The sequence below is a fragment of the Eretmochelys imbricata genome, chromosome 12 (genome assembly GCF_965152235.1).
Source record: "Eretmochelys imbricata isolate rEreImb1 chromosome 12, rEreImb1.hap1, whole genome shotgun sequence".
In the NCBI taxonomy this organism is placed as follows: Eukaryota; Metazoa; Chordata; order Testudines; family Cheloniidae; genus Eretmochelys; species Eretmochelys imbricata.
The window spans coordinates 37,530,699-37,557,658 of record NC_135583.1 but is presented as its reverse complement, the minus strand read 5'-3'; the positions used below and the strand labels follow the sequence as shown (position 1 = coordinate 37,557,658).

The following is a 26,960-nucleotide window of genomic DNA, read 5'->3' as shown; positions in this document are numbered from 1 at the left end:
TGTAGAAAAACTTTTTTTGTTGCTGAATGACATTTTATGAAAGAACAGTATAGTCAGATACCCAGTGAGCCATTAAAAATCTTTATTGGCTTTCTGTGGGCAGGTACCTTTCTGAGCCTACTCCCAGAGACTGCAAGCCATTTACGGTAGAAATTCACCCCGTCCTCCACAAGTTTGTTTTTCTTAATGCACAGTTTTAACAATATTCAGCTCAAACCCTTTTTCCCCGGCTTCTTTCCCGGCTTGATTGTTCCCATGGATCCTCCCTTAGGACTGCCCAGCCCACACACTAGATCCTTTCTCCCCAGAGGGTCACTTCCACTTCTATGTCCAGGCAGGGGAACAAGCCACCTTGCCTCAGTTGATTCAGCAGGTTCCAACTTAGCTCATTCACTGGAGATAACATTAACGCCATCTGACAGTAGGTGTGTGGAAGTATGTTCTAGACCAGGAGTGGGCAATAATTTTCACAGGGGGGGCCATTCCACCAATTTTGGTAAGTTGTCACGGGCTGCACATTTCTATTGTATTAATGGAGGGGTGCAGGGTCTGGGAGGGAGTTTGGGTACAGGAGGAAGCTCCGGGCTGGTGCAAAGTGTTGGGGTGCAGGTGAGGGGTGTGGGCTCTGGGGGGAGTTTGGTGCAGGCAGGGGCTCCGGGCTGGGGCAGGGGATTGGGGGGCGAAGCGCAGGTTCTGGCTGGGAGGCGTTTGCCACAGGCAGCTCCCTGCTGGTGGCACAGCAGGGCTCAGGGAAGCTTCCTGCCTGCTGAGGCCCCATGCAGCTCCTGGAAGCAGCTGCGGCCGGCTGTTGCTGGGACGTCTCTGTACGCCCTTTGGGGGAGGGGGGCAGCAGGTCTCTGTGCGCTGCCCGTGTCTGCAAGCACCGGCCCCGCAGCAAACCAGCCAAAGGGAGCTGTGAGGACGGTGCTGGGAGCGGTGGCAGTGCGCAGAACCCCGTCCCCCCACCCCCCCACCCCCCCACCAGGGGTGCACAGAGACATGCCAGCAGCAGCTGGCCACTTCTAGGAGCGGCGTAGGCAGGCAGCCTGCCTGAGCGCCCCACTGCTCTGAGGGACTTTTAGCAGCCTGAAGATCACGAGGGGTCAGCCAAAGAGCCTGGTGAGCTGGACAGAAATGTTCGACAGGCCAGATCTGGCCTGAGGACTGTATTTTGCCCACCCCTGTTCTAGACGAATGCTTGTTAGCCTGTTACAGTGTTTTGCAGGAAAACTTGAATTAGATGTAGTGTGTTGCACTAGATGATCCATTCGGTTCTTTATAGGCCTGACTTCTCCCAGGGAGAAGCCTGGCACTGCCCAGGGTACCATCATAGGACCTTTATCCTGCTGAGAAGCAGATAATGATGTCTAATGTAGTGAGATTTTTATTAACCAGTTCTGAGGAAAGTGTTCTATATAGCTGTTTGTTACAGGGAGCTGTTTAAGAGGAGAGTCCTGCTATTCTGTGTGCGAGTGCGCGAGAGAGTGGGAGTGTGCGAGTGATGAATGGCACGGGGACAGTGCTAGGCTACTGGTTGTGCATTTCCAGCCATGTGGTATGAACCTTTTCAGTGGTTTAAAGCTGAACAGTGTCAAAATGAGGGATCTTTGATCTTTTTTACTTAATGCTCAGCTTCCCAAACCTTGACTATCTCTGTCCCTAAGCTGTACTTGCTCAATGCTAGGAATCTTTGCATGTCTTTCCAATCTGCATCGTACAGGATTGATAGGACTCCAAGTGCAGGCTGGTGCAGAAGACCCTATTCATAGATTCATAGATATTTAGGTCAGAAGGGACCATTATGTTCATCTAGTCCGACCTCCGGCACAACACAGGCCACAGAATAGTCTGTCTGAGAATAATTGTGCTGAGATTGAAAAGTGCTCTTAATGTGTAGCTGTCGTGTTCCAGGAAGTGCAGCTAAATGGGAGCAAAACAGAGTTGGAGGGATGTTTTTAAAAACCTAAATAAATAGCTGTGATCTTCCTTTTCTAACCTCATCCTTATTAAGCAGCTACCTCTCTAAGAGGCCATGTCTCAGTCTTGCATGTACACTGAATAAAATTTGGTTTCACCTTTAGCTCTGCATTCTGCAATGCATTTTTGTTGATCTTTTGCATGGAGGTTTCCTACATATTAAATTGAATTAGTGAGTTATTGGCTTTCATTGAGTGGCCCAATGCCCATCTTTTTTTACTGGGGGAGAGATGCTGTTGCTCTCCAAGAGCTTTTGTTCCATTAAAGATTGAAATAAAAAGCATATTTTTAAAAAAGAGCATAATATCCTAGCTCAGTGGCTGAATATGATTACTCTGGACACACACGTTTGCAAATCTTGTTTTCAGAATTCAGTCTTTCCCCAGAACAGTTGATGCTGTTAACACCCTACTGCAGAACTTCTACCTGGATTCTGCACTTGATTGTAGGTCTTTTCAGTCATTAGCTCCTGAAGGGGGGGAAACTGACCCTTGGACTCTGCTTTTGGTGGGTATCTAGCAATTTTGGCTGCACTCCTGCTCATTGAACATCAGGCCCCTTTCAGGGGTCTCAAGCTGGGCACCCAAAATCATTAGTCGCTTCTGAAACTCTTGACCCAGTGTCTTTGGAAATGGGCAGATGAGGTCTGGAAAGCCTACGGAATGTGTGCCGGGCGAGCGGAGTTAACCTGTGAATAGGGTATATTTGCTTCTCCCAGTACAGGAAAGTGGATCTCCAAAGTTAAACAACCTTTTGTGGAGTGGGGGATGTCTCTCAACTGAACGCTGCCCTTGCTTGTGGTATGAGATGCTGTGCATGTCGGAGGGAAAAGAGCCTGGCTTTATTCATGGCCGGGTTGCCTTGTCAGTTTAATTCCTAGTGTGCCATTCTGGGGAATAGAAATCTAATAAAACAAAGCAAATTGCAGCCTTTAGATTGTCCTTTGTGTTACGCTGGGCTACCTCCTGTGTCCTTTTTGGTGGGAATGTTTGCATGTGACTTGGGGGGGCAAATTAAAAACAGCCGGTTTTGATAATGTGACCTGAGCGTGTAGAAATATGGCACATCTCTGTGGGGAGAGACGGGCATAAGTCACAGAACTCAAGTGCGACGCTTGGGGCCGTTTAGAGTTTGTATCCTGGCCTGTCTCTAGTTAATGTGTTACATGCTCCGAGCCTGTTAAAATACAGTCTGGGATTGTGTGGAACAGCCCACGGTAAACGAAGTGCTCAATGGCGTGACGAGAACTCGGGCTCTGCACTGCTATGCAGAAAGGCCAGGTCTGAGTCCGCGGCTCGCTCCCGGCGTCTCTGAGGCTCGTGGAGAGACCTTGTGTGTGTCCGATGATAATCCGCCTGTTGGAGCAGCGCTGTCCTAGCTCAGAGGAGAGCCCGCTGTAGCCGCTTTTGTCGAAGCAGGTGGGGAGCTGTCCTGGGTTTGGGGCAGACCATTAAAGCAGAGGGATTGGGTGCGGGGGACAACCATCTTGGTGGCTCTAGCAGCTGCTGTCTGATGTCCCCTGAAACAGCAGCACTTTGAAGGTGCTTATTATTGGTGATTGCAGCTGGCCATGCAATTAGCAGATTACTGGGTGTAGCTGCTGAGCAGCTGGTGTAGCTGAATGGGTGGGACCAAAGGCTCTCTGTGTACAGAATGGTGTTTATAATGGGCAGGTAGCCAGTTTCTTCCCCCATAGCCTGTCTCTTGTGCTTTTGGCTGGGGCTTCTTGGATGGGTCTGTGCTCCCAAGAAACAGAAATTCTCTCCTCCCCAGTGTTTTTTTGTTGCTCCTGATTTAATAGCAACAGTGTGTACACAGATGGATCCTACTAGTCCCCAATTGCCCTGCCTCCCCTACTGGGAGGCAGGGCAATTGAAAACTTACCTCTGGAGTCCTCTCTCTCTTTTGGTTTATGTCCACACTGTAAAAAAGGTGTTTTTTCACTAGGGTTAGGTAGCGTGGATTAAAATAACAGTGAAGATGTGACAACTCGGCTTTTAACTCAGGTTAGCAACTCAAATTCAACCCCAGGCTAGTCTATAGGCTTGAGCTCAAGCGGCTAACCCAAGTTAAAAGCTAATTTGCTGCCGTGTCTGCACTGCTATGTTAACCTGAGTTAAGAACGCCCCCGTCTTGCAGTGTAGACATGCCGGTATATCGAGGGCAGGGCTGGGGATTGAATCAGGGAAGTGTTTGGGTGTGTAGAATGGGGCAGGTAGGAGGAGGGAATGCGTCATGGGGGGCAGAGAGGAATCCCCTTCTGTGTGGGGAGCCTTTAGGAGGAACCTAACCAATGTGGACAGGAGTGTCGGCGCTGGAGGTGATTGGAGTTAGTTGGTGGCCTCGATGACGGGAGCCCATTAAGAATGGAGGGCAGGAGATGGCGCCGTCTGCTCTTTGTACTGCTCTCACTCATGGAGATGTCCTGCATGCCAAAAGAGTACCCCACATCTGGAAGCTTTCTCCTCGGCCAACGAGATGAGACGCGTGGCCAAGGTGGTGGCCTGCTGTGTTGGGTTAATGACGGAAAGGGAGAGGCAGCCATCTTTGAGCCAGGAATTGATCACGATGATCAGATTGACGTTACTCATTGGCAAAGAGGTATGAGAATCTTTCCTCCACCCCTGGAGCTTTAAAAGAAGAAGTCCCTGTTCTTCCCAGTTAAGGAATGGGATGCGACAGGGGCTGATCAGCAGGAAAAGGGATTCACCTAAAGGCTGTCTCTCCCACCGCCTGGAGACGGGACCCTCTGGGGATGGGACGCCAGCAAGCGGTTTTCCCTTTCCTCTGCAGCAGAAGGCAGATCAGAGAAGGACCCAAGCCCAGCCAATAGGTAGGAGTCCCCACTCCACACTCCTGCTGGCAATAAGCTAAAACACATCACAGCAGTTCGGTAAAAAATGGCTCTGCTGATTTGGGAGACGACAACGTTTAATGGCACCGTTTTTCCTGTGTAACTCCGGATGACAAGGTGGGCAGACCTGGCCCCATGGGGAGGGTCAGGCAGTTAGTTGTGTCATTGGGAATGTGGTGCCCTCCCTCCCCCACATTTGCAAGAGAGTCTGGGCTTTGGCCTGTGACCTTGCTGGTGCATCATCAGTGCCCTTAATACATTGGCTCTTCACACAGGTGCCTCTGCCGAGTGGGAAGCATTTAGCGGTTACTGGGAGTGGCACTAATGCATTATATGGCACCTGCTCGCCAGAGTTAGCTGGTCCCTGAAAAACACAGCAAGGAAGACTCGGTGAGAGTCCCTACATATTTAACGGCAAGTTCTTCCTGCTACTGGAACTTCATTGGAGTTTATATCAACATGACAGAGAGGAAGGATGGTCTCAGTGGTTAGGGTGCTAGCCTGGGGCTCCAGAGTCCCAGGCTGTTCAATTCCATGCTCTTGCCACAGACTCTCTGTGTGACCTTGGGCAAGTCACTTAACTCCTCTGTGCCTATTTTCCATCTGTGCAAGGAGGCTAATAGCACTGCCTTGCCTCAGAGAGGTGTGTGAGGATAAACGCGTTCAAATTTGTGAGCTGTAATGGGGACCATATAAGTACCTCAGACAGACATCTCCCAAGAGGTCTTGCAGTAGCTGCAAACTAATCACAGATGCTAACGCTACTTACTGTAATTTGTTTTATTTATACGTGCCAGACCCGACTTTAGAGACCGTTAAAAGGGTAGATCCCTGCCTCTGGGGCCCGATGTGGGGGGAATGGCGCAGATGTACGCCCCCTTGTTGTTGTTTGCAGTGTTGTTGTAGCTGTGTCGGTCCCAGGATATTAGATAGTCGGTTCCATGACAGCTTTCAAACTCCACAGAGCTCATCTTAGAGGAGAGGAAAGTGATCAGGAAGTCAGCATGGATTCACCAAGGGCAAGTCATGCCTGACTAATCTAATTGCCTTCTATGACGAGATAACTGGCTCTGTGGATGAGGGGAAAGCGGTGGACGTGTTGTTCCTTTAATTTAGCAAAGCTTTTGACACGGTCTCCCACAGTATTCTTGCCAGCAAGTTAAAGAAGTATGGGCTGAATGAGTGGACGATAAGATGGGTAGAAAGTTGGCTAGATTGTCGGGCTCAACGGGTAGTGATCAATGGCTCCATGTCTAGGTGGCAGCCAGTATCAAAGGGAGTGCCCCAAGGGTCGGTCCTGGGGCCAGTTTTGTTCAATATATTCATAAATGATCTGGAGGATGGTGTGGATTGCACCCTCAGCAAGTTTGCAGATGACACTAAACTGGGAGGAGAGATAGATACGCTGGAGGGTAGGGATAGGATACAGAGGGCCCTAGCCAAATTAGAGGATTGGGCCAAAAGAAATCCGGTGAGGTTCAACAAGGGCAAGGGCAGAGTCCTGCACTTAGGACGGAAGAATCCCATGCACCACTACAGACTAGGGACCGAATGGCTCAGCAGCAGTTCTGCAGAAAAGGACCTAGGGATTACAGGGGACGAGAAGCTGGATATGAGTCAACAGTGTGCCGTTGTTACCAAGAAGGTCAATGGCATTTTGGGATGTATAAGTAGGGGCATTGCCACCAGATTGAGGGATGTGATCGTTCCCCTCTGTTCAACCTTGGTGAGGCCTCATCTGGAGTACTGTGTCCAGTTTTGGGCCCCACGCTACAAGAAGGATGTGGAAAACTTGGAAAGAGTCCAGCGGAGGGCAACAAAAATGATTCGGGGACTGGAACGCATGACGTATGAGGAGAGGCTGAGGGAACTGGGATTGTTTAGTCTGCAGAAGAGAAGAATGAGGGGGGATTTGATAGCTGCTTTCAACTACCTGAAAAGGGGTTCCAAAGAGGATGGATCTAGACTGTTCTCAGTGGTAGCTGATGACAGAACAAGGAGTAATGGTCTCAAGTTGCAGTGGGGGAGGTTTAGGTTGGATATTAGGAAAAACTTTTTCACTAGGAGGGTGGTGAAGCACTGGAATGCGTTACCTAGGGAGGTAGTGGAATCTCCTTCCTTAGAAGTTTTTAAGGTCAGGCTTGGCAAAGCCCTGGCTAGGATGATTTAGTTGGGGATTGATCCTGCTTTGAGCAGGGGGTTGGACTAGATGACCTCCTGAGGTCCCTTTCAACCCTGATATTCTATGATTCTATGATCTTGGGGTCTGAGCTCTAACATAGTGCGGCATGCTCCCCTCTCCCCTTAGGGTCTCTCTGTACCACACTCGAGAGGGTGCTTCACAGCATGGGAAGACAGACACGCTGGCTCTGCTCGAGCAAGCACACTAAAAAATAGCGCTGTGTTCAGGGTGGTTTGGGCTAGCTGCCCGAGGACATATCCAGGGGATTGGGAGGGATTGCTGCCATGGCCACACCACTATTTTCAGGGCTAGCACCTGTCTGTCTACCTGGGCTCGGCAGCACGCTCCCAGCTGCTGTGCACGCATACCTTGAGGGACTAGTTTGGGACGAGCTGTTCACATCTGCTCCAGCCTTTGAACTGAGGAGCCTGGTTCTTTAGTTCTGGCAGTAGTGGCTCATGTGTTTAGATCCTGAGATCCAAAGTTTGATCCTCATTGCCGGTGACCCATCCAAGAGCATCGCCTTACCTATGCGTGCTAGAGACTTTAGGTTGAGATTTTCAAAGACAACCATTTATTTTAACAGGGGTTGCGTGGCTAAATCCTCTCATTACCTTCTGGAAAAATATCTCATAATTATATATATTATAGCGAAAGCTGAGGTTCTGGCATACAAAACTCATCCCCCGGGGGAAAGTACCATCTTGTTCAACCAGCCCAGTCCAACTCTGGTTTTACTAACCTAAATTAGGTGGATGCAGTAAGTAATACTGATAAACAGAGGCGATGAGAAGCACAGTGTGGTAAGGCCAGGGTTAAAACGGTGAAAGAGTGTGATGTGTGCTCCAGTTGTGCGCCTGGGTCCACTAGTTCCTACCCCGAGGAGAACAATTGTGACACCAACATGCCGTTTGCCATCACGTCATTCACTCTGCTTGTGTGTTATACCCCAGTCCCCTAGCTGCTTCTGTCTTGTCTATTTCAATTGTAAACTGTTCAGGGCAGGGATTGGGATTGTCTGATAGTTTGGGTCTGTACAGTGCCTAGCACAGGGGGGGACCCATTCTTGGTCGGTTCTTAGTTGCTACCCACAATACACAGGATTAGTAACAATAGTACTTTTAAAAATAAATGCTTTTACTCTCTCGGGGTTGGCGGGCATTGGGGATATGTGTGTCTGGACTGAGGCCGGCATGCAGGGATTTCTGTGATTGCCTTTTCTAGCTCTGCACGTGGTCTGCGCAGTGTTGCGCATGATGTATATCAAGGTGGTTGGGTCGTACTTGCTCCTGTTGATCTGGGTTGTGGGGCCTGTCTCTCTCGCTGCTGCAGCTTTTCTGTTTGTACTTGGTTTGCTTGTCAGAACGCATTCTCTGCTGTCTGTTTCTCTCCTTTGGGTCAAACTAGCTCCTTGGGAATGAAGCTGCTACTTTGTCTCTGATGCGGAAGGTCTGTCTGCAGGGCAATCCTTCGCTTGGTGCATTGCTGGGAACAAGCTCTGCTTAGTCGATTCAGCATCCGCTGTCTGATGGAGTTTTAGAGAGAGTATGTGCATACGTGCCCAGTTTGGGAGGGGAGCGAGAGCCCGAGACCAACACTTTGAAGAGGGGAGACTGTAGAGTTTTTCAGATCTCAGACCCTGGTAGAGCTTTGTCTCCCTCATTTTTCAGGGGGGATTCCTTGTGTCTCTGCAATAGGGGGGTGATGGCAGGTTGGCTGTGTGGTTCATCCATCTCTAGGAAGGCATAACATGGCCCTGCTTTCTCCCTGGCTCTCCAAGGAAGGGTTGAGGCCTCTGCGACATTTCTGCCATCAGGAGGGATTCTCCCCTCACCTATCGTCTTTCTAAGGGGCCATTACTCCTTACTGCTCCTTAAGGGTCTACTCCAATGCCTGCTGCAGTCAGTGGGAAGACAATCCCAAGAGTTGGTGAGAGTTGGATTGACAAGGAGTTTCAGGGAGAAATGTGGAGAGGTGCCACGCACTCATATCCCAAAACAAATGCTCCAGGAGGCTTAGGCCTTGTCTACAGAAGAAGGTTGCACCAGTTTAAGCTAAGGTGTGAATTTACACTGATTCAGTTGAACCGGTTCAAACCCCTGTGTAGATGCACTCTCGTTTGGGCTTGAAAGTGAATTTTTCCAGGTCAGTGTAAATCAACTGGGAACAGGTGAAGCTAAACTGAAATAAGCCACTCTTGAACCAAAACAGGAATGTCCATATCAACTGCACCAGTTTAACTAAATTGGTTTAAAAACTGATTTTAAGTTGAACCAGTGCCACATTCCTATATAGACAAGAATTCAGTCTCAGTTGGTTCACTGGTAAAGTTTGTGTTGCTCAGATTAGGATTATCTCCCCCCCACTGCCCCCATGCAGTGACGCCTGCTGGTAGAGTGTGGAACTGCGACAAGCAGGGTATTTCTGAGCTCCTGAGGCCTTATACAGGAGCTGCCCTTACCCAGGAAGAGCACTCCTCACTGTCTCTTTAGAATGAAAAGCAAAGTGCTGTGTGGCCAGCACATCCGCCCCTCCCCAGAAGTGTTACAAAGAGACGGGAGCTATCTAAGACGCTCCTTCCCACCTTGGCCTTAGATTTCAGTGAGAGGCTTTTCCCAGCCTGCTAAGAGGGACAGGCACTGATCAGCCCAGCCCCGTTTAGGTTAGATGAGGGCTCCATTCCTCACAGGACAGGTACTGGTTGGCTGTAATAGCCTTTGCTGCTGCCTGAACGGTCTTCCCCAGAGCCCCCTGCCCATCAGAATTAGCTGTGCCCCCTTGGGTCCAAGAATTAAGGTGAGTGAGTCAGCCTGGGTGGTAAGTAAAAGCCTGTTTTCCCCCCTCCCCTGGTCCTGTGACAGAAATCGATGGCAGATGCAGAACTGGGAATGAGCACCCTACTGAATTCAGCTCTGACACTGACTCACTGTCCAGCCTCGGGCATGTCAAATGACCTCTTTGTGCCTTGGTTTCACTGGCTGGAAAGCAGGGATTAGAATACCTGCTGCAGAGCTGAGGACTGGTTCAATGTCTGCGAAACGCCATGAAGATCAAAGGCAACCCGGCTTGTATCAGTCAGTGCTAAAAATTAACCTTATGTTGATAAATCTGTACGTGAAGTTGATCATTCAGACCCTGTTCCTGTGTGTCTGAAGCAGGCACAGATTTTGTCACTGACCCGAATTCACCAGTGAAAGCCTGTGTCCCAGTCAAGGACTTGTTTTCCTTTTCCCAACACTGTCAGTCTGTGCTGCACACTGAGACGTGAGTTACTCAGTATTCCTTCCCGATCCCCGTGTACCACCACAGAGGTCAGTGTGTCCTTCCCCGGCTCCCTTCTGGCACTTGTGCCATGCCTGGTTTCGCTCAGCTGTGTTGTTATCCTTAGCAAATCAAAATTAGTGACTTGTTTCCTGGGCTCATCAAAAGAAGGTCTGGGCTTGTATGGTGCTGAGCTCTCCTGGCTCTCAGACGAGTCAATGGGAACCATTGGTACTGAGCACCTCCCAGGATCAGACCCCCACCCTGCTCTAAATACAGTTCTGAGAAAGCTAATTGAGAGTAAAATCTGCCTACTTTGCTATTATGCCATGTAGTTGTTGTTCCCAGGGTAGTAGAGAGAGAAGATAGGAGGGGTCATATGTTTTATTGCAGTGGTTCTCAACCTTTTTGTGCTCAGGATCCCTTTGTAAACATTTATGGCCTGTTGCAACCCAATAAACTGTCTGGGGGTGGAGGCCCTGGTGAGGCCACACCTGGAGTATTGTGACCAGTTTTGGTCCCCCCACTACAGAAGGGTTGTGGACAAATTGGAGAGAGTCCAGCGGAGGGCAATGAAAATGGTTAGGGGGCTGGGGCACATGACTTAGGAGGAGAGGCTGAGGGAACTGGGGTTGTTTAGTCTGCAGAAGAGAAGAGTGAGGGGGGATTTGATAGCAGCCTTCAGCTATCTGAAGGGGGGTTCCAGAGAGGCTGGAGCTTGGCTGTTCTCAGTGGTGGCAGATGAGAGAACAAGGAGCAATGGTCTCAAGTTGCAGTGGGGGAGGTCTCGGTTGGATATTAGGAAACACTATTTCACTAGGAGGGTGGTGAAGCACTGGAATGGGTTACCTAGGGAGGCGGTGGAATCTCCATCCTTAGAGTCCCGGCTTGACAAAGCCCTGGCTGAGATGATTTAGTTGGTGTTGGTCCTGCTTTGAGCAGCGGGTTGGACTAGATGACCTCCTGAGGTCTCTTTCAACCCAGATATTCTATGATTCAGCGCATACAGCAACGCAGCAAAAAGCCAGCGGTGCCTGAGCTAATTAAATTAACAGGCGAAATGGGCGAATTAGGGGAAAAGCTGCAACTGCCCGATAGGTGGGTTGGTTTGTTTGTTTAGATGTCATTAATAAATGCTGCAAAGCCAGCACCGGTGCCAGTCAGTCTCCCTGTCCTGCTAGTAACCACTGTTGGTGGAGGAGAGTGGGAATTGGCTGAATAAGTGTCAGTCACTGGGAGGATAAAGAGGGATGGAAGGTTCTGGGCCTGCTGCTGCTCTGGCTGGGGCTGTCATGACCCCATCGAGTGGCTCCACAATGCCAATTCCCTGGGTTGTCCTTTCAGTGGTGGTTGTATCTTGCCTTTCAGACGCCTTCTGATAGCCTGGAACCTTGAGGGGACTTACCAGCACTAGCCGGCTTATCCTAGGAGCGTCTTTGACACACTGAGCTGCAGATGGCCTCGAAATCTCACTGATGGGCGAAAGGGAAATCGAGTCACAGTAAAGCAGCCTCCCGCCCTGGTACCTGCCCCCTGCACACCCGCTCTACAAGCCATGGAGGCCACTGACGTTCCGGTGGGGAACCTCATTGACTTTGATTCCGAGCCCCCTGCCTCCGTCCCCGCTGAGTCCCCTCCCTTGTCCCCTCAACCCTCCAGTGGCAATGGGTTACTGGAGGACCTGGGGGACCCGGCGGCTGTAGGAGAGGAGAGTGACACCACGGAGTCGGCCGACAGTGAGAACGACATGGGGGATTCGCCCAGCCATCACAGCTGGAACAACTACCGCCGCTCCTCGTCCATTGAGTCCTTCTCGTCCAACCAGAGCACGGAGTCAGCCAAGGACGAGGTGATGGTGGAGCGCCGGGAGTTCATGAGGCAGTACGTGGAGAAGATCTTCAGTGGAGGGTGAGTGAGCCAGGCCTGGTGTGGGTTGTCCTCTGCAGAGGTGCATGCTGGGATGGGGCAGGATGGAAGGAGCCAGACCCGGTGGGGATTGCCCTGTGCAGAGGTGCATGCTGGAAAGGTGTGGGGAATAATGAAGCTGCCCCCTCCTCCAGAGGAACTTTCACTGACATGACTTTTCTCTGTTCACCCTTTTTCAAAGCTTAAATTCTCCCCCCTTCTGCATTTAGCAAATGTAGATTTTTCCCCTCCACACAGTGTTAGAGGAACTAGAGACTGGGATTCAGGAGGCCAAGATCAACTTACTCCTGCTTCTGCCACTGACTCCCCCTGTGACCTGGGGCAAGTCCCTTTCCTTCTCTGTACCTCCGTTTCATCGTTCTGTAAAATGGGATAGTTCCTTATCTCACGAGTGGGGATGAGAGGTTGAGGCTAAATTCACTCATGCTTGTAAAGTGCTTGAAGACCCTCCGATGGAAAGGGCGGTAGCCATACAGAGGGAGATCAGGTTCTGAAAGTTCCCGTCCTCCTTCCAACAGGGCTGAAATTAACCAGACTTATTGTTTCCCCTCCTTGCCTTCACGTGCTGGCCTTTTTCTGTGCTGCATGGCCTAGGGGTGCATGCCCTCACGCCTTTGACATCGTGTCATGCCGTACGCTGGAGCCGCTGAGGCATCGAGTGTGTCCCCCGCGTGCAGCTCTTCCTCAGACGGTGATGCCTGGAATGGCACGTCCCCCTCTGATTGCCTGCCCGCGGTGCTGACTTACTGCGGGCACGGCTGCCAGATTCAATCACTCTACTTAGCCTGGTGTAGGATCCGGGAGTGAAGGGGGTTGGCAGAGAGGAATGGGGGGAGCTTTCTGCATCTAGTTATGATGGGTCTGTGTCTGAAGCTGGAGGGGCTGTGTAGCGCACTCCATTCTCGCCCTGCTGCAGATCTCCGCGCTGCCCAAGCTCTGATATAGGCTTTCTCGCTAATCTAAATGTCAGGGGATACAACGCACGTGGGGGTCTGTTCGCTGTTTGTCAGCGACAGATGCCTCTGGCCCTTTGATCCCGACAGCAAGGCGTACTTGTTTCGGTCTGTGTAATATTCCGGTTCAACGCATCCAGTGTGATTGAGCAGATCGTCTGGTGGGAAGCAATAGGCAGAGCTAATTGTTTTGCTCGGGTGATTCAGTCGTTGCTTTGGAATTTCTGCTCTGGAAATCAGCACTCGGTTCCTTCCTTCATCTTGAGAGCAAAAGAGCAGTTCGAAACAGGGAAAGGGAACAGGGCAGCCTGTCAGCACGGCCATAAAGCAGCCCAACTGGGAGGTTACCGCACCTGGGGATTGCGCTGGAGGCGGTGTGCGTGGTAACAAGAGACTGCCAAAGCAGCTTTGCTGAACCGCTGAGCTGGATGCAGGCTGGAAGGGAGAGCGAGGAGTTGCTGCAGGGCAGCTGGAAGGATTCAGAGCACAGCTAGGGGGCTGTCTGGGACAAAATGCTCCTTGGACAGGGGATTGAAGCTGCCGGAGGGGTCGGGGTGGCAGATGGAGCCTCTTCCATCGTGTCAATTGTACCGGAGAAACTGGCCCAGTTCCTGCATCCCTCTGGGCTGGGGAGGTAGTGTTCAGTGCGGATAAATCCTGAAAGGTATATGGGACCAGGGCATTTGGGGTCCAGACTGTAGGGGGTCACAGAGGCCTGTCCTTTCTATCTGATGCTCCCCGAAGGTGGTAGGTAATGAAGTGGCTGAAGGAAGCATTTTATTATTTGTTTACATTACTGTAGCATCTAGCAGCCCCAATCCTAGACCAGGCCCCATTGTGCTAGGTGCTGTACAAACACAGGACAAAAAGGCAGTGTCTACACTAGAGACCTTACAGCGGCACAGCTGTACTGATGGGGCTGTGCCACTGTAAGGCTTCCCGTGTAGCCGCTCTATGCCGACAGGGGAGAGCTCTCCCGTCTGCATAGTTAAACCACCTCCCTACATAGCCCTGTCCACACCAGCACTTCTGTCGGTCAGGGGGGTGTTTTTTCACACTCCTGAACGATATACGTTTTACTGACAAAAGGGCTAGTGTAGCCATAGCTTAAGACAAGAGACAGCAGATGGATGCAAGAGGCAGACTGAGGGCAGATGCAAGGTGCCAGGAGGACAGTACTGGTCAGAAGCAGTGATTGGGGCACTGCAACTGCCGAAACATTGTCAAGTTTTTTTGGAAGAGCCAAATGTCCTGGAGAGATCAGAGTTAGTGGGGATTAGAGTTTTCTTCAGGCCCGCTGGTGCAGGAGACGCCATCCAGCCTCTCATCATAGAAATGTGGGGCTGAAAGGGATATTGAGCGGTCTAGTGCAACCCCTGCCCTGAGGCAGGACCTAGACCCTCCCTGGCAGGGGTTTGTCCAACCTGTTCTTAAAAACCTCCAATGACAGGGATTCCTCAACGTCCCTTGGAGGCCCATTCCAGAGCTTAACTATGCAGACAGGAAAAACGTTCTGCCTGATATCCAATTTTAGGCCCTAGCAAAGCTACTTAAGCTCCCAGGCTCGTCTTTTGAAGATGTTGTGCAGGTTTCCTTTGGGGATGAGGACAGTGAGGTCAGATACGGAGTGCATACCCGCCCACAAAACACCTTTCGAGATCCCTAGGTCCTGCGCATGCCTGTCGCATGCACTGGACCTCATCCAGTGGACTAAATGCCCCAATAACATTTATGTGGGTTAAGTTAAATAATCACTACACACTTGAACGACCTCTCACAACAACAAATGATAAGACAAAAACACTCTATCACCTGTGGGTGAGCACTTTCCAGAAAACGGTCACTCCATGTCTGACCTCTCAGTCCTTGTCCTCAAAGGAAACCTGCTTTGCTAGACACTAAAAATCATGGTCCTAAAAAGACACTGGGTTTATGGCTTATTGCAACAATCGATAACCCACTAATCCCCCCCACACTTTTTTTAGTCCCGTGACTGCAGAACCACTGCACCTTGAATGGTCTTTGACAATGTGTGAACTACTTATGCTAACCAATCTGTTCCACCTTGTATTAACTGGGACGCTAGGACTACCTTTCCTAGACCTGAAGAAGAGCTCTGTGGAGCTCGGAAGCTTGTGTCTTCCACCAACAGAAGTTGGTCTCTCTCCTTGCAGAGACGTCGCAGATCCAAGCTGAGAACTGTCTCTCTGTCTGTCTCAAATGGAAACTGACCAGAATTTTTAGTATTGATGTCATGAATCTTTCTTCATTTCCCCAATACCCAGGGGCTCCTGGGAGCGCATATGCCTGGGGAATATAAACTCCAATTTGGACCGGATTTAACATGATTGTTTTGCTGGTGTTTAGGGGCTAGGCCCATTGCAGCATGCAGTGGCAGTAACTGTGCCCTAGAAGCTGTTTAGCGGCAAGGGACGTTGACCCCTTTGCCTGTTTAACCAAAGCTTGAGGCTGCATCTGGCATGCCCAGCTCACTTCTGTAGTGTCGACAAAATTTAAGAGTGATGGGAGCTCTGGAAGGTTTGAGTCCTTGTGACAGGGTGCTGGGCAAAGGGTTGCAGATTCAGCCCTCTGTCATGCCTGCTCCTTGTTAGGTGAACAAATTAGAGTGGTCTTGAGACAACCTGCCCTAACTGGGGAGGCGGAGACAGCTGCTACCTTAGCTAATTAGCCTGGGGCTGCATAAAAGTCTGAGGGGAAGGAAGCCAGAGGAGAGCAGCAGGAAAGAGAAAAGGCAGAGAATGGAAGCAGGGAGGTAGCTCTCCCCTCCCGCGTGCCTGCAGACGGTGAAGGGTTACTTGTACGTGGTGAAACAGTGGTGGGAACGAGCCTGAGAATAAAGTGCATCAATGGTTACTAAACCCAGGGTCTCAGAGTGACTTTGTGAACCTAGCAGGGGCAGAATCCATCAGAGGAGTGAAGTTCTGGAACAGCCTTCCAAGGGAAGCAGTGGGGGAAAAGACCTATCTGGCTTCAAGATTAAACTCAATAAGTTTATGGAGGAGATGGTATGATGGGGTAACATGATTTTGGCAATTAATTGATCTTTAACTATTCATGGTAAATAGGCCCAATGGCCTGTGATGGGATGTTAGATGGTGTGAGATCTGAGTTACTACAGAGAATTCTTTCCTGGGTATCTGGCTGGTGAATCTTGCCCACATGCTCAGGGCTCAGCTGATCGCCATATTTGGGGTTGGGAAGGAATTTTCCTCCAGGGCAGATTGGAAGAGGTTCTGGGGGTTTTTCGCCTTCCTCTGCAGCATGGGACACCAGTTACTTGCTGGAGGATTCTCTGCACCTTGAAGTCTTTAAACCATGATTTGAGGACTTCAGTAGCTCAGACATAGGTGAGAGGTTTATTGCAGGAGTGGGTGGGTGAGATTCTGTGGCCTGCATTGTGCAGGAGGTCCGACTAGATGATCATAATGGTCCCTTTTGACTTTAATGTCTATGAGTCTGAGTCTACAGTCCAGCTAAAACTCTCTAGGTAGCACTTGGCAATGGCGGTTGGGCACATTGCCCTTCCTGAGGGTAGAAACTCTAAATGTGCAGTCAGTCTATTTCCAGCTAGCATGCGGGTCAGTTACCACCTTGCACTCTCACTCACGTCCGCGCTACCCTGAGGTTCCAGCAAACCAGTAGACTCCTGCAGCACTGGTCAATGCACTAGTCTCCCCAGGCACTGTGTGTGTGAAGAGTGCAAACCGGGAGGCCGAAAGAGCAGGCGTTCCTCATTCTTGCGATACAGGGAGAAGCTCCCTTTCTGTTTCCGGTGAGGGTTTTGCCCTAGCTGAGTTGCTGAGTGAATAGCTCTTGAGAGCAGAGCTCTTGTTTCACTTTCAAAAGGTTCCTGGCCAGTCTGAGCACTCGACACAGGAGAAAACCCACTTGGCTGCCTCTGTGCTGGCTATCCTTTTCACTAAGAAACACGCTTTCTTGGCACTGGAGAAGCCCCTGAGATCTGTAATGTTTCTATCTCATTTACAAGTGCTATTGCCTGGGAACTGCAATGCTGCATCATCCAAACCCAGAGCAGAAACCTCGGCTCCTCATAGTCCCAATGACTTTGTTTGCTTTGGGGTTTTTTTAAAACTAAATTAAAACTGTTCGCCAAAGAGGCCCCAATTAAAATGCATCACACTCCCACTCAGCAGTGCTGCTTTGCCCACTCCCCTCTTCCGTGCAGCCATCTCGGTTCCAAACACCGAGAGACGCTGGTGTTGGTTATCCCCTGCCTGATATTCATGAACAGCTTACTCCCTATGCTTCAGCCACTGTATTGCGCGGGGGTGTCTCGCCTCTTACTTCCACCACAGAGCACTTTATACACTGCTTATGGTGTGTAAAGAAATTCTGGTACCTCTCTCAGCCCTTCCCTGGCTAAGGAAGGTGACGTGCCCATCTGAAATGATTTAGGAGTTGTCCAAGAGCTCTTGGCCAGACAGCATGTCTTGCTACTCCTGTAAAATGCCACGTTCTGCCTCTGATGCTATATTAATAGTCGTGGTGTCTTTCAGCAGGTAGACCAATAAGTGTAATACTCACACGATACCTCCTTTCCCTGCATTGGTGAGAAATATTCATCCCCCGCTCGTGTCTTGTCATTAATCCGTATTGCCAGTGTAACCTCCTTGGACTGTATCTTTACCATGTATTTGTACATTGTTTAGCAAAAGTCAATAATTGGGACCTCTAGGGGTTACTGCAAGATAAAGTGTGACTCCGGGTATGTCTACACTGCAATGTAAGCCCAGGGTTAGTGGGACTTGAGTCAGCTGACCTGTGTTAGGGAACCCTGGGCTTGAACATTGACATTGTATTTTAACCCTACATTTTTTCTAATCCGTGCTCGAACCTAGGGCTCTGGTGTCCACGCTGACGTGCGCAGACCTGAGTTAAAGTAACCATATCTGAGTCCCTAGCCACCGAAATATGGCCACCCTAGCCCTTGGACGTGGTGCACTGTGGGAAGACTTTACTGCCCGCCCTGCATGTTACCAGGAAGCAGCAGAAGGCTCGATGGGTTCGCTCTGCATTGCAAACCCAGGCGGCTCTCTGGCAGCATGCTTGCAGATTGGTGACCAGAAGAGAACGGGTCGATGCCAGCCTGAGCTGCTGCCATGTGCAAAGCACGGGTGGTGGCTTCCGTTTTCAATAGAGTGCATTGCAGATTGTTGGGATAGAGAGGACTAAGGAATCTGTCCCATGGAATTGTGGGATACTTCCGGCTGACTCCCAGGACCGGAGTCAAGCGGGGCTAAGTCTACGCTGCAAAGCAATAGGGCTCGGACCCTGGGTCCCGGCTTAACTCGAGCTCGGACCCTCCAGCCCCGCAGGGTCCTGGGACCCTGCGTTTGAGCCCTGAGTTAGCGCAATTGCGGCATAGTCTCAAGGGGGGTTAGATTTAAGCTTGGGCTCATGTTGCAGTGTAGACATACCCTTGGTGATTTGTGATACACTGAACAAAATAATTGCTCTCCCCCCGCCCCCCCCCCCCCCAAGGCGTATTGCATCTATTAGTGAAGACCAGGAGCAGAATGGAGAGGCCAGGAAGCAGCCTGAGCAGCAGGTATGTGCATGACAATACAGATGTCCTGTACATGTAGCCCCGGTGATACAGCTGTGTCATTGATTGATCGTGTCCTTGATAGAACTCGTGGATCCTTTCCCGCAAGGGTCTGCTCCTGGCTCTCCGAATACCTCTGCTTTTTTCACAGGCTACAGGGATTTTCTGAGCAGCTCAGCATGGGAAGGGAATTTAAAGTGTGTTTGATTTTTTTTTTGTCTGTTCCAGGGAGGACCTGGACCAAGAAGAGAAGGCCAAGTTTGGGGAGCTGTGCAGCGGAGAGAACGGAAAAGGCAGGGAGTGGTTTGCAAGATATGTCAGTGCTCAGGTGAGCAGGGGAGAACAGCTGCCGGATGCTAACTCCTCTGTGTCAAAGCAGTTGAGGGTGCCTGGCTCTGGTGATGGGGACAGTTTGTGCAGGAGGGTGGGTCTCCTGGACATCTGTTAGAACAGCATAGTGGTGTGTTTGGAGAATGTGCCTAATCTCAGTGGGGAGAGCTGGGGGCAAAGAGATGTATGTTTTGAATTGCATTAAAAATGCGAGTGTATCAATCACTGGGCAGTGGAATGTTAGAGAGAAGCCGTCAGTTTCATTTAAAAAAAAAAAATCAAAATAACTCATCAAAACCCCACAGCTCCTAAGTGAAGTTCCACGCCGTCAAACCAGTGTCCAGTGGCCCAGCCCCACTGTGGCAAATTCTCTGGGAGCGCTCACGTCAGTTCTTCGGAGCTTGCGCTTTCAGTAGCAACGGAGAGGAAGCAGCGCTAAGACTGATGTGTGTCGGCTTCGTTTGTCTTTGCAGCGCTGTAACTCCAAGTGCGTCTCGGAGCAGACTTTCTATCGGCTGGTGCAGTCCTTCGCGGTGGTGCTGTTCGAGTAAGTAATGGCAGATATCAAAGCAGGGTTGATTTTCCTTTTTCACAACTGAGCCCTCTTGTAATCTGCTCACCGAGCCATCAGAGGGACGCTTTGCTTCCATGCCACCTAGTTCCAGGAGACCAGCCTCAGCTAAGTACAAAGTCAGCAACCGGTGCTAACTGAATCGCTGTCTGTCCCCAGTTGAACTGCAGAGCAGCATCTCTGGAAGCACCTTTTGAGCCAGCTGTATTGCACCAAAATTGCTTTGAGGGCCACGTGTCAGTTGGCAGCATCTCCAGTGTGAATGCACGGTGCTGCTTGGAAGCAGAGTGTCTGATTTAGTGTAAAGCAGTGGGGGGAGCTGGTCCTTGGTCGGATTTAGAGAGGAGGATTTAGAGAAGGTAATGCTGGGGTGGGTGGGGCTCTGAGCAGATGGGATGCAGTCAGTCTGACATTTCCCAAATGGGATCTACAGTAAGGGGATGGTGAGAATGGTTAAGCGGACGCTATGGCAGAGGTGGCCTGGTACCAAAACATCTAGTATCTCTGGGTATCTGCCAGTTCTGCTATGCTGCTATAGATGTGGCTGCTAATTCCCTTTGTCTCTCTTCCCCCACCCATTTTAGGTGTCACCAGATGGATGACTTTGGTCCTGCCAAAAATCTAATGACCATGTGTTTCACTTACTATCACATCGGTAAGCGGCTTGTGCACATGGGTGCCTTTCTCATTTTGGCTGAAGGAGCGGGGGACTTGAAATGACTTGCAGAATAAGTGTGAGGATGGGTTGTTAAAACAGATGTGTATTCACTCGGAGGGGCACAGCTGGCTCTAGGATGACGTCCCTCATCCCAAGGGGAAACATCTGCTTGATTTGGGATTGGGAGGCGGTCACTGAGAATGGTATCTGCTGAATTTCCGAACTAAAGTTTAAGAAACTAAAGGTCAAAGTTTTCAAAATTAACTAGTGATTTGTGGGTAGCAAATTTGAGACATTTCAGCGGCTTGATTTTTCAGAGTGGGGGGGGCCTCAGGACCTCCTTAAAATCAGGCCTCCTTCCTGGGACTCTGGTTGGATGCCCAGAAACTGAGGCACCCCCAATCACTAGTCACTTCTGAAAATCTTGGTCTAAATCCAAAGCACTGTTAAACAGGGAACTCTTCAGCCTTCGGAGCTATTTTCAACAGAAAATTGTGTCCATTTAAAAAACAGGAACTTCCTCGCTTCTCTCTCTCCTTGTCCGTGTTCCTCTGGCTGCATGTGCTGCTCCTGCCCCAAATGCCCAGCGCGGAGGTGGAATTGGTATCGCAGTCACTGGCATGAGCAGAGCGGTGTTTGGGAGCCTGGCGTTGTTATGGCATTGAGGGGTCTTCCCTCTCTTCCTGTGCATGACTGTCATTAATGCTACTGTGAGTTATGTATATGCAGAGAGAGGGGAGCATGTTTCTCAGTGTATCGTGTGTGCTCCAGATGTCCCAGTCTGGCAGCTCACGGCTGCTTTTAAACCCCTTGGTGCTCAATGTCTTACCACAAATGCCCAAGAGGGGAGAAACCCCAGTGTGTCCTTGTCCATTCAACAGAAGAGATGTCATCTGGTGTTACAGCAGTGCTTGGCTGTTGGGACGCTGGGAGCCATGAGAGATAAATATTGAAACCTGGGTCTGCGGCACAAGCTTTCTCTACCCGCAGTAGAAGGGGAATCCGGCTGTTGTAAACATCTCTCCTTTATTATTAGAGGGTCCCCGTTCCTGTGTGTTTGGCCAGGAAACACACAGATTCTAAGGCCAGTGTCATCAGCTCAGCGCAGCGTGATGGGGTCATGGCAGTGCTGCACTATTGAGTTTGCTCCGTTTCAAAGTTTGCGAGCGCAGGTTAAAAGGGACTCGTGAGGCTCAACGATTCCCCCTGTTAGGAATCCAGGCTCTTCTGATTCTGCTGAGCTTGGCGCTTTTCAAATAAGAAATCAATGTCCAGTGACAGCTTTTTTTTTTTTTTTTTTTCCCCGTGACTGGGGCCAGCTTCTTTTAATTGCTGAGTTTCTCTGAATCGCTGTTCCTGTCCCTCAGCCAGCTAGAGAATACTATTAAACTGTCTTAGAGAGTGGAGATGGGCTCATGCGGCCTTGTAGCACAGTGAGATGGTGATTAGTTTGTCCTAAAGGAAATAGATGGGAAACCTATTGGGAGACCCTGAGCCATGTGGAGGCTGGAGAGTGAGGGGCTTATCTCTGTGTGGAGGATGTGGAGGAGAGGGGAAATGGCATTCATAAACTATCCGGTGGGTTGCTGGAAAGAATGTTCCTCTAGATCAGTGGTTCTCAACGAGGGGTACATGTACCCCTGGGGGCATGCAGACGTCTTCCAGGGGGCACATCAACTCATCTAGATATTTGCCTAGCTTTACGACAGGCTACCTAAAAAGCACTAGTGAAGTCAGCACAAACTAAAATTTCATACAGACAAAGACTTGTTTATACTGCTCTATATACTATATCAGCAGTTCTCCAACTGTGGGCGAGTTCGTTTTAATGGGGTCGCCAGGGCCGGTGTTAGACTCGCTGGGGCCCAGGGCAGAAAGCCAAAGCCCAAGCCCCACCACTGAGGGGTGAAGCCCAAGATTTTACGTGTGATGGAACTTGGGGGTACGCAAGACAAATCAGACTCCTGAAAGGGGCACAGTCATCTGGAACCACTGCGCTAAATCTCAGACCAGTGACGTCCCAGCACCCCCAGAGCCTCCGCTGCAAATCGAGCGGCTGTTCCCCCTCTGACTGTTCTTGCGGCAGCCAAGAGAATCTCTCTGCTCTCTAGCTATGAGGATGCCAAACCCCTCGGCCGTCTGTCTTTCACCACCTGTTGGTTCAGGAGATGCTGGCCATCATGCACACGCTGTTGGCTTTAAAGCGAAGGATGCATCCCGGCGAGGCGGAGATGCTGACACGGGGGATTTGCCTTGTTGGTTTAGTCTCCATGTGGCTAAAAACTGGGCATCTTTGTCTCCTTTCTGGGAGTAAGGACTTGAGGTGCTTGTAGCTAACACTGTGCACCCACCTTTGCAGTAGGGGGCAGCCTAGATTTGGTTCTCCTGGGATCCCTTAAAAGAGCCATTTCTAGAAACCTCCCGTTTCTCCTGTAGGTAAAGCCCAGGTGCTGCCCACAGAGGCGAAGGAGAAGCCCATGGGGAGTATCGACTCGTACCTGAAGTCCGCAAACAGCTGGCTGGCTGAGAAAAAAGACATTGCAGAGCGACTCTTGAAGAACACGTCAGCGAAGACTGAGAATGTGAGGGGCTTCTTCGGGGGGCTGGAAACCAAGCTCAAGGGACCCATGGGCAAAAAAAGCGAGTGAGTTTTGCTGCATCAGTGCTCAAACGCCCTGCGTAGGGGGCGGGTGCCGTGGGCTGGACAAACAGGCCGTGCCAACCACATGGCCGTCAGCCAGACGCATGCGCGTGCTATCTGGGATAGGACAGGCGACCTCCTGCCCGGAAAGCAGGTGCCTCTACTCAGCTGGCTAAAGGAGGACCTCAGTTACCTGTCAGGGCTTTATCTTCCCTCTACCATGTTCACCCAGCTCTGCAGTCACTAGAGCCTGAGACAGACACATGGATAGGTATGCTTCCATCCAGCACAAGGGCCCTAGGTCTGTGAGAGCTCCTAATTCAGGCTCCCCAGTTGTAGCTCTTAACATTACGTGGGCTTCTCTGGAGTGAGACCTGGATGTTTGTCCTTATCTGCGTGCTGAGACAGGTGGGCTGTGGAGATGGATGTCTTTGGGCATAGCGCAGTGGTTCGCAAACTGCTCTGTGGACCATCAACAGCCCAGAGAAGAACATGCCAGTGTGCGGAAGAGATTTGGCAGGCCACGTGCTGTGCCTCATTTCCAGCCCGTAAAGTTCCTTAAACTACAAATGCACTAAACGCCAGCGAGGTGATGTTTGACCACCAATGGGAGCGGAGGAAGGAGGCCCATGTGATCACGAATAGGCATGCAGGTGTCCCCAAGACACCCTCTCCATTTAAATGTGACTCCCTCAGTGTGGGGAGGGATAGCTCAGTGGTTTGAGCATTGGCCTGCTAAACACAGGGTTGTGAGTTCAATCCTTGAGGGGGCCATTTAGGGATCTGGGCCAAAAATTGGGGATTGGCCCTGCTTTGAGCAGGGGGTTGGACTAGATGACCTCTTGAGGTCCCTTCCAACCCTGATATTCTATGATTCTATGAAAGTGTGAGAACGCCCAACACGGAGAGAAGGGTAACAACCTTCCAGGGGCTTTCTGACTGATTGCCCCAACTCTGCAAGGGTGGTGATGCCAGAGTGTTCTCCAATGGTTAGTCATGGGACCGGAAGTCAGGAGAGCTGGATTGCATTCCTGGCTCTGCCACGGACTCCCTGGGTGACCTTGGGCAAATCAGCCAGCCTCCCTGTGTCTTGGTTTTCCAATCTGCAGAATGGGGATAATATGCTTGCCTACTTCAGAGAGGCAAGTGGGGCTGCAAAGCACTGGGAGACATTCTGGGGAAATAGCCTGCTTGGGCATGAAGTTACTGGGAGAAACTCTCCCAAGGGCTCCAGTGTACATTGGCCATGGCTAGCACCTCTGTCAGCCTCTTGTCTCACCACTGCGTCTCGCCCCAGTGGCTGTGATGGGGGAGGTGGATGCCAGCAGGCTGAATGGGCTAGTTATGTGGGCTGATAGGAGGGGGAGCTGGCTGCAGTAGGGCATCGGTTTCTGAGAGGGCGGAGCTGACTGGCACGGTTTCTTTGCTGTAGGGAGGGGGAAGACAAACCGAAGGAGAAGCTGCGGAAGACAGGTAAGCAGCGTGGCCGCAAATCAATGGCTTTAGCAAAGGGATCCCCAGGATCTTAGGGTGGGGCGCAGACACGGTGTGAAATGCCCTGGCACAGCCAGCGTCATGTAAAGTGACTGGGAGAGTGAAATTGCCATGGGGAATGACTGACAGCTTCTCAGTGCGGTTTGCAGAGGCACTTCAGGAAGCTGCAGAGAAACCAGAGGAAATTTTTCCAATCCATTGTTCAGCGCAGTAGCATCTCCCGTTCCGCAGTAGCATCCTTTGGATGCTGAATGTAACCTGCACACACGCAGCGTGGTGCTTTGTGGTGGTGAATGTAACCTGCACACGCACACAGTGTGGTGCGTCCCCATATAGAGGTTTGAGTTTGTTACTGCCACTGAGCTAATGGACGTGCTCCTTTAGCTCAAGTAGCAGCCATGAGGTTGAAAAACAAAGACCGTTAGGGATGGTCTGAGTGGATTTTTTTTTTTCCTTGATACCTCGGGGTGACTGCTTGGGAGGTGGGGTGAGTAGCTGAGCAGTACGAAGTTTGTGTTCGTACAGCTCAGCCGCCTCACAGCCTTGGTGTGCAACTCTGCTTCCCGACAGTTTCCTTGTACAGCCCCGAGGAGGAGGAAGAGGAGAAGAAGGGAGAGAAGATCTATTTATATATGCATCTGAAGCAGCAGCCTATCTGGTAAAGACTGGTTATCCACCTTCAGCTGGAGCGCTGTGCCTGGTACTTCTGAATCAGCTGGCATGAGCATCCACTTGCACAGCACCAGCAGTATGAGGGGGAACCCAGGCCCTGTGCTGCTCAGAGTGCAGTGCCCAGCGTTGGTCCCGCTATGCTGGCTGAGTGACATGCTGCCGTTCCCCATAACTCAGCCATGTGCCTGATCCAAGTATTCTACTCTTCACGCATGCAAAGTTGACTTTGCCTTTCCCCTACCCCCCAAACAATGAGATCTGTCAACGCAGCCACTGACCAAAACCCCCCAAAACCAGGAATGAACAGCTCAGTAAAGCTGACTTCTCTTTGCAACATGCTGTGTGCATAGAAGCCAAAGGCTGAATCTGTGTGGAAGGCACTTTGGCAGGACCCCGCGTACAAATGCCCCGCGGTCGCTCAGAGGTGCGCTGGGGTGGCGGTCGTGTTCTCCCATGCAACACGCGGTCTCCAATGCCTTCTCCCTGTTTTGTAGGCACACCCTGAGATTTTGGAATGCAGCCTTTTTCGATGCTGTCCATTGTGAGAGGAGGAAGAGATCTCCCACCACCAGGTAGGGCGTGAACATTAAATCCTGGCTGCCCTTGGCAAGGGAGAGCTGGAAGGCAGGGGGAAAACTGCCCATGCTTCACTCTCAAACTCCCCAGCCCCACCAACAGTGGAGATGACAGGTTAGACCCTTCCCGCTGCAGCTGTTTGCTGAGAAGTCCACCCAGCGGATAGCTGTTTAAATCCTGCTGCACTGCGAAGGCAGTTGCCATGGCTAATGCTAGAAATTAACTGCATGAAGGTCCGAGGTGCTTGGAATCCCGGGTGGAGCATTAGGGGGGAGGAGTACAGTGAAAGGAGCCTGCCCCCTCCTCCAGGCGTTCTCTCTGAAGGCCCTTTCTCTGTACTTGGCGCAGAGCATAGAGGGGCTTGGTTACCATAGGCTTAGATGGGTTCAGCTGTGCAGTTCCCATGGCTGTTACAGAGGCCATGTGCCTTTGGGACAGGAGAAATCCATTGAAATCATCTCTCCAAAACAGCTATGTTTGTATAGCAAATAGATCATGATCAGTCTCCTTTTACTTACCTGCCAAGACCTGAACCCAAAGTCCTGCTTTCGCCCTGCCACTGTTGACTTGATCTTCCGAAACAGAAGCAGATTGCAGGGAAATGCTCTGCCTTACGTGTTTGATTACAAGACTGCTATGGAAGTAGAACCCTGAGCTTGAGTCTAGGCAGCTAAGCCAAGGAAATAATACATTTTCCAGTGTTCTTTTTGAATACAGATACATGTGTAATTTAAGTCTAAACATTTATCCTGTTGAGGATTTGGGATCTCAGAGGTTTTCTTGTTTTTAATTGCTTTTAAAGGGACACAGTCGCAGAGCTTGGGTCCAAAATCTAGTAAGGTTTTTTTGTCTGTTTTATTTACTTTTTTAAATGCAAGTCTTACCAGAGCTGTGTTAATAGAGACCTTTCAGGGAAATGATAAAATTATATGGGAGGTTTCGTTGCTAGGATTGCAAAATCCTCTGTAGTGTTGGGAAAGGGCAATGGCAGCATGGTACAGGCAGAGGAGAAGTAGAAATGAAATCGACTCAGAAGAGAAGTGAAATTCGCCTTTCAAGTTACTCAATTAAATGTTGAAATAAGCTTCATAAATGGTGAGGAATCAATTTGTTTTTTAAAATTCTCTCTGACTTAGTCTTCTGAAATGTTGCTTATAACAGAAGGTGGGGTCACTTACTTTAAAAGAAATTTTTTTTAACCTGACAATGTCCGTTTAAGAAAGATAGCATGGCGATGTGCATAAGGCACTGGATTGGGAGTCCGGAGACCTGGCTTCT

The 26,960-nt window shown here is 50.5% G+C and overlaps 1 protein-coding gene across 2 annotated transcripts in view; it reads left to right on the top strand.

Moving 5' to 3' along the window:
• KIAA0513 (KIAA0513 ortholog) overlaps positions 1–26,960 on the top strand; it is a 92,235-nt gene that overhangs the window by 47,252 nt on the left and 18,023 nt on the right. For both annotated transcript variants that reach the window (XM_077830910.1, XM_077830911.1), the window contains exons 2-9: positions 11,643–12,182; positions 18,969–19,068; positions 19,544–19,617; positions 20,226–20,296; positions 22,736–22,943; positions 24,373–24,413; positions 25,005–25,092; positions 25,601–25,678. In XM_077830910.1, coding sequence (XP_077687036.1) covers positions 11,830–12,182; positions 18,969–19,068; positions 19,544–19,617; positions 20,226–20,296; positions 22,736–22,943; positions 24,373–24,413; positions 25,005–25,092; positions 25,601–25,678 — 1,013 coding nt within the window. In that variant the 5' untranslated portion in view covers positions 11,643–11,829. The remainder of the gene's footprint in view (positions 1–11,642; positions 12,183–18,968; positions 19,069–19,543; positions 19,618–20,225; positions 20,297–22,735; positions 22,944–24,372; positions 24,414–25,004; positions 25,093–25,600; positions 25,679–26,960) is intronic.